The 13332-nt window shown below is 40.1% G+C and overlaps 2 protein-coding genes across 11 annotated transcripts in view; one reads left to right on the plus strand and one right to left on the minus strand.

Moving 5' to 3' along the window:
• Nucleotides 1-13332, plus strand: part of LOC136345248 (uncharacterized) — a 39160-nt gene that overhangs the window by 13031 nt on the left and 12797 nt on the right. For 5 of the 9 annotated variants that reach the window (XM_066293344.1, XM_066293340.1, XM_066293339.1 and 2 more), the window contains exons 3-10: nt 5475-5608; nt 5663-5917; nt 6250-6414; nt 6461-6684; nt 6755-6887; nt 8684-8944; nt 9712-10228; nt 11784-12973. In XM_066293344.1, the coding sequence (XP_066149441.1) occupies nt 5475-5608; nt 5663-5917; nt 6250-6414; nt 6461-6684; nt 6755-6887; nt 8684-8944; nt 9712-10228; nt 11784-12973 (2879 nt within the window). Of the gene's footprint in view, nt 1-1748; nt 1842-5474; nt 5609-5662; nt 5918-6249; nt 6415-6460; nt 6685-6754; nt 6888-8477; nt 8607-8665; nt 8945-9711; nt 10229-11783; nt 12974-13332 lie in introns of those variants that run through there. The other 4 variants (XM_066293345.1, XM_066293341.1, XM_066293347.1 and 1 more) reach the window with 4 other exon arrangements.
• LOC136345259 (uncharacterized) lies at nt 363-5661 on the minus strand. 2 transcript variants are annotated; one of them, XM_066293376.1, is made up of 4 exons: nt 5643-5661; nt 1110-1296; nt 832-1056; nt 363-782 (listed from the first exon to the last, which is right to left on the minus strand). In XM_066293376.1, the coding sequence occupies exons 2-4, from the start codon at nt 1275-1277 to the stop codon at nt 435-437; spliced, it is 741 nt and encodes a 246-aa protein (XP_066149473.1). In that variant the 5' UTR covers nt 1278-1296; nt 5643-5661; the 3' UTR covers nt 363-434. The 2 variants fall into 2 exon arrangements, with proteins under 2 accessions (XP_066149473.1, XP_066149472.1); XM_066293375.1 differs by lacking the exon at nt 5643-5661 and adding an exon at nt 1354-1473.

The raw sequence follows: 13332 nt of genomic DNA on the forward strand, positions 1-13332 counted from the left end.
AATCATAAAAACACAAGGTCTGTTAATAAGAGATATACAAGGTATAATATATCACCACGGAGATATTTCAGGGTGCTCTGCAAAATAATAAAAACATGCTAATGGACTCATGTTCAAAAATTCATCATTTTCGGTATACACACAAAATGTCCCGAGATGTAAAAAAAAGTACAACTTTACCACCCTGTATATCGAAAATGGTGCATTTTTGACGATGGTTCTACCAGTATTTTTTAAATTATTTCACAGAGTACTTTCGTTCCTTTAAATATCTCCATGATGCCATGTTACATCCTGCACAGTTTTTGTTGCCACTAGTTTCTTCCTAATCTTCAACAAGAATTGAAAAAATGACGGCCAAATTTTAATAACGAAACATTTATTAACCAATTATTAGCAAAAAAATATTCAGAAAATACTCATTTTGTGGAACTTTATGGAGCCCCAAAGTTGATGTTGTATTCATTAGCGACACATGTGAAGGTACTCTTATGGTCATCGTAGGCGTAGCTGTAGGCGTCTGGGCAGGCGCTCTTGAACTTGGCGGGGTAGTCAACGGGCCAGTCCGAGCTCCTGCAGGTCTCAGGAGTGTTGTGGGATCCAGCGCAACAATATTCGTCAGTTTTGAAAGCGTTGCAAGCAGAGTTACAAGCAATCACTTGGCTGTGGTCATCGTTCCACACTTGCAATTCTCCGGGACACTCTGCGTTGATTTGTGTTCCGCAACTGGCCTTTTTGCAGCTGTATTCACTTCCATCTCCAGATCCGCCAACAGGTTCGACCTGAATCGTTAGTAAGCAACGATGAAACTGATGACTTTAAAGAACTTACTGAAGCCTCGGTGTTGTAACCGTCGACCAAGGAGATGTCGTAGTAGTCAAGTCCTCCGTAACCTCTGAGGGTGAATTCGATAAGAGTAGCTGGGGGAGTGCCACCAGCGCCGGCGCATTCGACCTTGTTGCCGCAGTCTCCGGTCTGGCAGTGGTTTTGATCATCGGAACACCAAGTCCTGGACCAGAACCTACCGCCCCAGTCGTCAGCGGCGTCTAAACTTCTCTATAGAACAGAACGAATCGGATTTAATTTATTTTTTGCTCGACGAAACTTACTGATTCGCCTTGGCTTAGTTTGAATCCTCCATTGGCCAAGTGTTCTTTTCCGTTATTGCCCTGGATTCCGACCCAGATGGGACCTCCATCTTTGTTGTTAATGTTGAATTTGATTGCCTCAGAGCAGACGAGGATGGCCGCCAAGATAGCGACGATTTTCATTGTCATGGTGGTTGTTTGGTTGTTACTTGAATAAAAGTTTGGTCTTGAGTAAGTTCTTTCGCTGTTATGGTAAGATACTTACAATAGCAAAACGACCACTAATATGATTATTGGAGACACATTTTGCGGCATTTATACCATTGTGTCACTCATGAGTGACGATAAAATGAGGTTGATAATGTCTCTAAAGTGCTTTGTTTACTTACACACTTGAACTTTTGAATTTCAATTTGTTTTTTTTATTATTTTTGGACGAAAAATAGGGCCGTTATTTAGGAGCATTTCCTAACATGTTTAGGCAAGATTTCAGAAGGGAAAGCTTGATTAATTTTGATTAAATCTTATTTTTTTATGTGGTATTTGACGAGAATAACACTTTTAAAGAAAAAAAAAATTGCGCAATAATGGAGAAAGAACAAATTTAAAAAAAATGGTTGAAACCATGGCATCGTTCATATTGTTATTATACAGTTATGATTATACGGATTCCAATGCAGATGGAACCTCCATCCTTGTTGTGGATGTCCAACTTGATTTCCTCAGAGAAGAGCAGGAAAACGGCCAAGACAGGTACGAATTTCATTGTCTCAATGGCTTTTTTGCGTGTTTCTTAAAAAAACCTCTCTTGATTGATTTTTTGCTATAATGATGGGGTACTTACTGTAGTGAAAGACCAGTGACATATTGATTTGTTTATAATTAATGTGTGTTTTTTTTTCTCATAGGTGGATAGAACAGTATATTTACAGTAGTAGGAATCGCGTGGCTTATCTTAGTATATGCCATTTTAAAGGTCACGTTTTAGACTTTTTTCAGTAAAAAATTGACTTTCGATAATAAACAACAAATTAGTTAATAGTTAAGTTGAATGCGGATAATCGAACTATCGGGACATTTTATTATGTTATTTTCGATAGGGCAAAAATGCAGTGTAAGCTCAGAAGAAACTGCCTGAAGTTTCTGCTGAGGGTTGTCTTATCGAACGCCAGCATCAGCGTTGGTTCGTTCGCTTTCGTTCCGGAAATTTTAATATGCAAGATGCACCACGTATTGGGGACTCAATCACCATTAATAGGAAACTCAAGGCATTAATCGATACTAATCGGCGTATCACAACTCGAAAGATAGCAGAGAAGCTCGACAAACCCAATTTAACCATTTATCTCCACTTATAACATCTTGGTTATGAAAAAAACAGGATGTTTGGTTTTTTCACGAATCGAAAGAAATTCATCTCGCCAAACGCATTAACGCACGGGATTCTTTATTGAATCGTAATCAAAGCAACCCATTTCTAAAAAGATACATAACAGGTGATGAAAAATTGATGGTTTACGATAGCGCAGTCCGAAAACGATCATGGAACAAGCAAGATGGCCCCGCACAATCGACAGTCAAAGTCAATATTCAGCAGAAGAAGGGTGTGCTTTCCATGCGGTACGATTACCAGGTTATTCTTTATTTTGAATCGTTTCCAAGAAACCAAATTTGAATGTCTCTGTCGTTAAATATCGGAATCGAATGGAGAAATCAAAAGAAAAAGTCCTGAACTGGACAATCGCAAAACGTACTGTTCCACGATGAGACCTCCATACCTCACACGTCCTTAATAGCACGTCAAATATTATTAGAGCCGAATTGGGAATTAATCTCACGTCCATCATATAATACATCGGATTATCAGTTGTTTCATACTTTTCCAAACTATTTGAATGGTACAATTTTCGATTCCGATCAAGCTGTTAAAACTGAGTCGAATTAGTTTTTTACTTCAAGAAACCACCAAGGCTTCTTGGAGGGCGGAAATTGCCAATTTAACGAAAGATACCAAGAGATCATCCAACAAAATGATCAATGTATCATTGACTAATGTTGGTTATTAATATGGATAAATTCATTTTGAAAAAAGTGAAAAAAAAACGAATTTAATTATCGAACAACCCAATAATTGATGGAAGTGCGTTTTTCGTTATTTATATTGTTTTAGTATTTACCTGATCGACGATAAAATAATTTACTGATGCCTATAGATTTTTTGTTTGCTTAAGCACTTAAACTCTCCAAGTTTTCAGTCGTAAGCACTTCAGTACAACGGTGCGGCAGTACTAGTAGCAATCTTCCTGATGACGGCTGCTCCGTTTTGGGCCTTGTGCCATCTCATGCTGGAAGGAGGTTGCGACTAGTCTGGATATGTCACCATAGCCAACCTCCAGATATTTACACGTTTCCGTACATTTAACGGGGTCCCATAAGAAAGTTAGATTTATTCCTGCACACGTCAACCATAATAAAGAAAGCCCCTCGATGGGCTGGATGTAACCGTAGCTTGCAAGGCCCCATTCCAGAATCTGCACGTATGTATGTACCTTTTCTCGCCTTGCAATAACCCAACAAGGCACAGACCCCGGAATAATTCCCTCCCAAATAGGTTATTGACCGGCTAGTTTCCGAGGACTAGGCTCCTTTCTTGAACTCCTAACTCAAAATCACGCGTCCACACCAGAAAAGAGCTGCTCCGAAGGCGACATTTCTGAAGAAAAGTTGGGACAATGTGCTTCCTTTTTAAGAATAATTTCGCCCACCGGGCGGGAACGATCGTGGGTGGAAAAAGTGTAAAAGAACTATAATTAAATTTCGCAACAAACACCGGCAACAGAAAGGGCTGGCAATAAGGGCTCGCTCATTTGCGGAAACAAAGTGGCCGCCTCATTTAATAATTTTCATAAACAGATATGTTTAAAGATCGCATTGTTAAATTGTTTATATACATTTGTATACTTTATATACATAGAAATATCTGCCATATAAATATTTGACAGGCTTATGGTAACGTCAAAATTTGTTTTTTTTTTGATGCGGTGTTGTCAAATATATAGCAATCGTGTTTGTTGAATGATTTGCAAAATTTTGTCTGAAGTAAGCGACAGTGGATCTGTCAGATACATCGCTAGCGGCCATTCGTTTTGACAAGTGGAATGTCGCCTTGTTGCAAATATTGATAGTTTTGTGTGACAAAATTGTAGTCGAAATTACTCTATCCATGTTCATAGAGTGTCCTAATTCCTACTTGAAAATACCTTTAGGATTAATTTGTTCGTTTCCACCATCACACGTAATTATTTTAGATCATGTAATCATGCATTAAGCTGATTCTGAGACAGTCGACATGACACAAAAACGGTGATAATAAATGTTTTACCTTGGTAAACGTCACAATAATTAAAAGCAATTTTGTTGATGCATCCAAAGCTTTTAAAGCGAACGATAAATAACTGCCTCGAATAGGTTTTTTATCACTCTTTTAGAGTTACTTATTTATTGTTATTGAATATTAAGTCATTAATAACGCATAATGGAGCACTTTATGCAATATTGCACTAATAATTAATAATATTTCGCCACTTTTTTTTGATCGGTTTCTACGCCGATTTTTGGCGCAAAGCGGTCAAAAATGTTATTTCCGTTCCTCCAAATCATTTTGAAGTGTTTATTCATTTGTTGAGAAATAATCGAGTGGAAAATCCATAAATCCGGACATTCCATAACCAAACATTAAAATATTCGCGATTTTACCTCTTTGGACATCAATAGAAAAGTAAAGAGTTCTACGAGTTAAGATAGGAATCTAGTGTTTGTTATGCGTGTTGTTTTATTTGATAATAAACTTGACTCTACAGACCGAGCCACTGCGCTCGGATAGAGGGGAATTAATCGAAGAATTTGGTAGGCCAAGTACTCTGTACACATTTTAAACAAAAATATGTTTTATCAGCAGTTGCCCTCACGATTGAAAAGATTATGTTCTATAAAATAAGAATTTTAAATGTAAATAGTTAATGTAATAATTGAACACTAATATCAATACGTGAAGATAACGTTACTTAAGATTAAATGGAACGAGAAAAAACTGATTAAGAGGTAATTGGAAAAATTCGGCACTTCAAGGGCTTTGTCGATTGTTTTATTCATGGTTGAGCTCAAGTCAATAAGAGAGGGATGTCGAACTTCTTTTCGACGTAAGACAGGCTGAGTCGACCATTGAATCAAATCGATCTTGTACCTTCTACCACTGCCGCCGAAACTGACTATATCATAATTGTGCTTCCCGAGTAAATTTGAACGGCCTCATGGCTTATAATAATTGTACGACATTTAGAGCAATGTTTTTGATCATATTGCCTTATGATGGTTTACTGTTTTCAGGGAAATCCAGGCAGCTTCCGGTGAGTGGATGAACGAGTTCGTTCGCAAACCGAGCAGACGAAGAGATGCCCGAGTGTACGTCCCCGCTGCCGATTTCATAAAAAGAACCATCCGCCGGTCTTGGACTATATCAAGTAATTTTCCCTCCATAATTAAAATTTGACTTACCCCTAAAGTCCTCGTTTCAGATCCAACTCCACGGTGGCCTGCTCTTAGAAGTTCGGTGGAAGCGAGGCCTTACAACAGCCTCCCGCGAGGACAAGAAATCAGCAGTTATCCTTCTTTGGTGAACCACCAGAACAACCTGAGGACGGCTGATGGGGGAAGCGTCGAAACGTGCACAGTTAATGAAGAAACTGGTGGCGGACGGTTGATTTTTAAAGCGACCACCGTGGACTCCCATCAAGCTCCGATTTGTCATGTTTCCGAGAACAATAAGCAATGTAACTCTAATTAATGTTATTAATGTAATCTTCTTTCACTGCGTGTTATGACCGGAATTTTACAGCACTTGGATTTAATTGTGCTTGATTTGCAAAAGGGTCGACCGCGATGGACACAGAAAAATATCACGTATTCTATCATTAAAAAATTTAAATATCCTTCAGATGCCAGTTCTTCGCGTACCTTGATCTCATTTTACGATTCTACACATGTTTAAATGTGCTTGTGATGTTATTCAAAAGGGGTATTTAACCACATTTGCTATTCATTTTGTATAATGGGATCGGTATTTGTTATATTGATATTTAACGAAACTTTGTGCTCTTTCCAGATGACCTAAATAACCCAGAAAAAAGCCCTAGAAAAACACGTACGAACCCATTAATGTCGGTATCATTGTACGATCACAAGGGAGCCAATAGGAAGGCTGCAAGAAGGAAAACTGAGCCCGCCTTACAATCTGAAAGCGCCTTAATTAGCAATAAACTCGAATATGGTCAGTTCGCTCTCTCAATATTACACACAACTCATATTTTCTTTAGTAGTAGAAACAGATATACGTACACAGACACCCCTTCAGCCTTGCAATGAAAAAGAAAAAGTTTCGCCGAGGCATGTGAGCTTTGATGGTACCCAGAAAACTGCCGATTTGTCCTATTTTCGGAACAGGTCTTTGTCGAATAACAAACCCAGCGAAGAGGTGGGGAAGATGCCTTTTAGTAGCCGATCGCTGCCCGAGGAACCAGTTAGCAAGAAAAATGAGGAGGTGAATAAATGATTTTTTTTTCTTCATTTTTATTTCACATGTATTTTTTTTATTTTCGATTTACCAACAGACTAATTCGGAGAATTCGCACCCCGCAGTGGAGCTTTGTGACATAGAACCCCTGAGCGGCACGGTTTTCAGGAAAATGACCGTCAGAACAAGGCGGCAGCACAATATGAGGAAGATGAATGCCATAGATTCAGGTAAAATGCTTCCTATAACGCCGTTTACCCTTCCTCTATTCTCTGTTAGCTAATTTTGCTTGGGGTAGGTCCGCAAATGACAACAGGGTGCAGCTAATTTGTTCAAACCATATGGCTGTTTTGATAGTTTTCTGTAACGACTCCGTGTTCTCATATTTCAATTTTTACAATTGTGCAAATTGGTTTAAAGAGTTCCCTGATATCCTGCGATTTGTTGTGTTGGTGAACAATTTCAATTATTAGATAGAATAGCAGGAAGAATTTTAATACTTATGTGCATGCAACTCTTTGTAAGTGATAAGGAGGTATCGTTCGTTTGCTAACACAATATGTGAGGCAATTTGTTAGTCCTTAGCCAGATTCTCAAAACATGAGACATTTTCGAAAACGATAATCTGGATCGAATTGATCCCTCTTAGTTGATTTTAAATTAATCGGATTATTTGGGTGTGGTTTCCGTCGCCCGATGAGGGCTGGCTAGCATCAGGGTGATTCCTGGTGATTGCCAGCGAATGCGATTGACAGGGTTATTAACCGTTAAAATCTCTTTATAAAATCGTCCATAAGTGAAAACAAAGCGCCTTTCACTTGTTGACGATGTTAACAGAAAATGACTCCTAATTTGTAGATGTTAAACCTATCGTTACCTGCATACAAGAATAACACAGATCTTAAGCGAACATTTCGTTTCATTAAATTACGTTTAGTCTTCCTTAACACTTTTTCTTTCAGTTCTAAATTCAACTTTGAATTCTTTTCAAAACAAGAAACTAAAAGTTGTCTGAACTGAAGAGAAATATGATCAAATCCATTACTGAGTGATTCGCCTTCGCCATAATGTTAGGACTCGCGTTTTTATTTTAATAAGTGTTCATTTTAAAGCTGCGTTTGCTCTTGATGTCATATTTAAACTTGGTTTTAGCTGTTCCTAAGGTAAGACGTGAACACAATAGTGTTCCGTTATGAAGCCCTTCTCATGATCCTTCTGCAAGGTACAATAAGCAAAACCGTAAATATAGAACATACGTATAATAGAAGTATTGTAATAGTGTTTGCACTCTCCGCTCGCGGAATATGAACTTGTTGATGGCTCAACAACTTAGTGACATTTCCTCTTTATGGCCAAATGGTCTTATCGGAGGGTTGTGACAAGATTATTGTGGTGCTGAAAATGAAGTTTTGTTTATTGAAGACAACAATAAGGGAGGATGAGTAACGTTAATGTTCTCTATGTGTATCGTGGAGTAGACACAATGTGTTGCACAGAACAAAGACCTATTTGTACCTTAAATGAAAATAAATGAACGTAAGAAAACAAAGATTGTACCTTTCGAAGCGGCGACTTGAGTAATGATGTTTGTTAAAAATTTAACGTGTTTTGGCCATATTTAACGCCCCAACTTTGGTGGGCGGCTTTGCTCAACATGGAGGAAACGATCGGGCATTGTTGCCTGCTTGTTTATAATTCATATTGAATTGTACTACTTCAGTCTTCTTCGAGAAATAGAAGTGTTTAAAGTTCAAGAAAATTGGCATCGCGGTAGATTCTAAGGATTTTCTTTGACTTCAACCCATACTATTCTCTTGTAGCCAATGACAAAGAACAGTATTTGGACTTGCAAAGAAGTGCTCCCTGTTGAACTAATCCTTCTAATAAGTAGTGCTTCTTACTAACTGAGACGGCTATGGTGAATGGGCTTGTCTGGTCTTTCTTGAAGGGTGAGTCTCGTGGGGGATTCCGGTGTAAATGACACCCGTAAATGCGTGTTCCTCAAAAGTCGATTCGTTTGCCGAAGGTTGGAGACGGACGCCCGACAACGACTTCTTTGACATTTTGCTACCCGATGGAGAAGACTACCGCCTGGTTTTCGTGAATTCGGACAGTTCGTCGAAAGAGGAGGACTTGGACGATAACGACAGCTCCTCCGCCTCGAGTTTCCCCATTGATGAGTGCGATTGGGATTATTTCGAACCTGGGGCGGGGTTGGTGGCAGGGTGGGGTTCGCCCTTTGGTTCTCCCAGGGGGTGCAGAAAGCGGCTCATCGATTCACCACTAGGTATGTCTTATAGTTTCATTCTTGTAACATCTGTTCGAGCAGGGTATTGGCCTCGAAAATTACTAGTAACATATGGTGGTTTCGTGCAAAGTATACTCTTTCTGCTCAGCGAGCGGAAACAAACGAAAACCCGCTGTTTGGATTTACGTGCTGGCCCAACTAGCATCAAATGCAAGTCGATATCTAAGTGATATTGTATATGCAACGTATTGGGTAGTTGTGACGACGTCAAAATGATGTTCATTTAGATTGATTTGGGTTGTCGTTCTGACGTTGTTCTGACGATGGTAAAGAAGCTGCAGTCTAAATATCATAACGGAAATTTGTTTTCGAGCAAATATGATAAATTATTAGAGTGAAATTAAGTGAAAATTATAGATTCAATGTCATTTATTTTAAAACAGGGTACTGATGAAGCAGGCGCACTGACGCAACGTTCAAAAATTCGTTTTACGCTCACTCTGTCCTAAAACGGGGCAGTTTTTTTACCCATTTACCCGATATGTTGACATTCGCTCACATTTTAAAATCAAATTTAATTTTTTGCTTAAGTTCTGTAATTATCTGACTTATTTTGTTACTATTTATACTCGGTTTCATTTTCTACCTGTCTGTAATAATTGGGGCCAATGAATTTGCCGTGAACCAGGTTTGCTTGCAAATTTCCAAAAAATCCAAATGAAACTTGTTTCTCAGATTTTCTCGAATTTTTTCGATCAAAAATTAATCAAAACAATCTCTAAGAGTTTTGTGGGTCTCATTTGCAGGTTCCCCCCTGCTGCAGCGCCGTCCACGCATCAGAGAATCCTCGGACGAAGACGCCGCGATAGCCCCGAGCCCCACTAACCCCCCCGTGACGGGTACCGTGGCCGAAGCGATGCAATGTGTCCATCAGAGCACCGCCGGCCAGTCCGTCGACCACTCTTTGCGTACGTACACCTGTAAATCTTGCGGCGGGTTCGGCGATCCGGCACCTGTCGCCCAATACATACCGGTACCGATACCCGTGCCCTTTCCGGTACCTTGGGGTGGTACCTCTCTACCCTTTTCGCTCTACAAGTCGACGTTCGCGAATTTGCAACGTTGCGCGCCCGGTAACACCAATGTGCAACCCGGTGATTTGTGGCAATACTTTGCCCAGGTGCTTCCATGGTCGATGCTGGAGAAAGCGATGATCGATGCGAGGAAGAATGCGGGGGAGAAAGATGGGAAGAGGGAGGACAACAAAGAGGGCCCTGGACAGGTGGACGATGAGCCAAAGGGCCACTTAGAGTGCGAGAATCGGTAAGATTATTTGTTTTTTCTTCAGGGTTTTTGATTTTTTTTTCAATTGAAAATTGCGTAAGGTATGGCTTTGCTTTTATTATATCTGTAGGGTAATGTTTGAAATGATAGAAAACAAGGTGCTGAGTACGCAGGGCGTCTCTAAAATTGGAGAAAGTAAGCCTTAGCCAGTAACCTAAGTTTTTCGAGCGAAGAAACAGGTTTCGGCCACGAGTGTTATACGAGTTGTTTATACAGGTAAATTAAAATGGGTTTGTCGCGCGAGTTTTATACAAAGCTTTATTCATTTTTGATCTATTGCGATTATAAAATACGAATTAATGTCTACTACTTCGATTGGAAGACACTATTATCGTGTTATAGTACTAGGTGAATTGTCTTTTTGCATTTAGAACATAAATCATGCTTAATTGGGGAAAGTTTATGGTAATTTTACCGAAATTAATAAAGTCTAGTAATGGAAAAATCGTATATATCTCGTGGTTGTGAAATATTTATGACTTTCCCGCTTTAAAGCTTGCTACATATTCCGAGATTTTCGTACTTGACATTCCGGTTTCAGTAATATACTTCCCAACCTTAATGTATAATAATACTGGTAAATCACTGGTGAATACGACGCCATTTAGGGGGTTGCTGAGCATTGTATAATTAACTTACTACGTTAAAGTTGTGAACCGCATAACACAATAAGGGAAGAAAGTAACTCTTAATGCAGTAATTAGTGCCTAATTAGCCAAAAAGTGCGGGTAAAACCATAAAACACAATGTCATGTCTGCTTCTTATAGATTGTGGGGATAACTCTCTTACATTTACCAATGCGTTGGGTAGTAAGAGGATTCCCAGAACGGCACAAAACAGCCCAGTTACGTCTCCGCCACTGGTTTTGCATCGCCTTAATTCTCGTTGCCCAATTTCCTAAACCAGGTTATTTTAGATTTCAATGTTTTTCATAGAGCTTTTAAAGGTTTTCCAATAATTAGGACAATTTTCTATAGATGCTTGTAACGTTTGCCAGTTTAATTCTCAAGTGTGTTCAAGTTTATAAACCTTTTTCGCTTGTATAGTGGCTCTGAAAATCGAATTTAAGAGCATAAACCAAGTGACTTAAGTTTAATGTAGAGGAAGGGGGGGTCTTTGCGATGTATTTATGGGGCATTGGTAAAGCAGCAATATAAATAGGCGAATTGTTGTTGCACACTTTTGGATCTGGCAGAGAAACCATTCCATATCACTGTTTCACAGTTAACCGATTCAGTCTTCATATCCCTATATGGCGTTCTAGATAAATCTTCGATTTGGTGATAGCACTGTATCTTGGTTATTACAGAGTACAAAACAGAAATTTAAATAGTAGTTTCATGGAGATTGTGTGGTGGAGATGTAAGATAATAAAAGACGTTGCACATTAACGAAGTCTTAGTTCCGTTATGTCATAATCATGTTTCATATTTAAAATCTCTGACTGTAGTGATAACTGAGCTTTGACTACGTACATTCCATTCGGATCATCAGGTATGTCTAAGAAATCCATGATTGTATTTTTCTTTCCAGCGGTTCATCTGCCTCGGAAAGCAGCACCTCCTCAGATTCGAGCGAGGACGAAGGGAAACCCCCCGCCAATAACGTATACAACGTCACCGGCAATGACAGAGACAGCGATGATGCTTTGCCAAGCAGCGATGTTACCGACGAGGACGAGGTCGATCGAAAATCATCCGCAGACGAAAAAGAACGCGAGGAGGGTGAGGAGTCTTCGTCAGGATCTGCGGATACCGATAGCAACGATACTGGCACAGTGGCCGATCAAAAACCTAAGAGATTCTCAAGGGTCTTTGTGGTTAACCACCAGGACTCGAGCAGCGCCACCGGAAGTACTGGAAGTGGCGATAGCGACAGCTCTGACAATGACACCGACACGGAGTTAGACTGCGGCGTGGTTCTTGTCAATGTGAAGCAACTGCGGAGCGAGGACAGCGACGTTCCGGAGGTATGTGATGCAGAAGAAAGAGAGGATAAGGGAGAAGCCAGTTTGTTGAGAGTCAGATACATCGGAGAAGATCACAATAGTAAAGGCAAAACCCGGCGATTTAACAAAGCGAAGAAAAAGGGCAAAAAGGGAGGCAAGAGTGATGTAGACCCGAGCGAAAGTTTTACCAAAGAGAGCTGCGCGGAAGTCGTGAGAGCTGACTCATTGAAAGCTGAACAAGTCTGTGATAAAGACCTGAACAATGAAGAACAATGTGCGGAAGCTGTTGATACAGGATTGGAACCAGGTGAAACGATCAAAATGGACAAGGAGGAACTTGGTGGTGACAAGTATAAATCGGAGTATTTGTATTCATCTAGTCCGGGCCTGTCCGACGTGAGCGCCGAGTCGCTGAGCTCCAGCGACGTGGAAAAAGAGAGTTCCTCGCGATCGCGCAAAGAATGGAAAAGGACAGATAAAGCGGGTTCTAACGGCGATCTAATGGTGGGAACCGAGACGGAAGAAGTGGAAGGCGCGTGCGATGATCCTACAGGTGTAACGGCGGCAGTGATCGATGAGCAGCCGCCTGTTGACGGTCGAAATGGTGCGGGTGCGAAATACACGAGTTTAGTGATGATCACGAGTGATGTAAGCTATCAACAGGTGAACGTGGTGACAACGGACACCACTAGAGTGGTGCCGGGCGGGCAAGTGGTGGTCAGCCACACCAATAGGCAGGATGAGTGCGCAGGGACTGATGGCCAGAAGAATCACGGTGAGCAACAAACACCTTTCCTTGCGACAATCATTTGCCACTTATTGATAGGCACCATTAAATCATTAATGTCCACAAAAAAATTAGAGATAAGCTGATTAGACGAGTATTTTTGTTGTTAATTTCAGCGATTGCATTGAACTATTAGTGGGTTTTGTATTAATATTGCGTGCACATTATATGCATGTATACTCATTTTCGCACGGAACATCATGTTTATTTATAACGCCATAAACCTTATTTTGGCTCTTTTTTTCGGTGATGGTCTGAGTCATAAGAGATCCATTATTTCATAGTCGTTATCGTAGGTCCTCGTAGCTGCCACTTTTAACTCACAGACTCATTAAATTCTTTTGCGA

This window comes from Euwallacea fornicatus, chromosome 19, assembly GCF_040115645.1.
Source record: "Euwallacea fornicatus isolate EFF26 chromosome 19, ASM4011564v1, whole genome shotgun sequence".
NCBI classification, from domain to species: Eukaryota; Metazoa; Arthropoda; class Insecta; order Coleoptera; family Curculionidae; genus Euwallacea; species Euwallacea fornicatus.

Excerpts from the sequence above, each read along its gene's own strand:
- LOC136345259 (XM_066293375.1), bottom strand. The coding sequence starts at position 1,403 with ATGCCGCAAAATGTGTCTCCAATAATCATATTAGTGGTCGTTTTGCTA. Across the intron at positions 1,297-1,353 it reads TTAGTGGTCGTTTTGCTATT|TAACAACCAAACAACCACCA; the intron begins GTAAGTATCTTA and ends CTTTTATTCAAG. Across the intron at positions 1,057-1,109 it reads AACTAAGCCAAGGCGAATCA|AGAAGTTTAGACGCCGCTGA; the intron begins GTAAGTTTCGTC and ends TCTGTTCTATAG.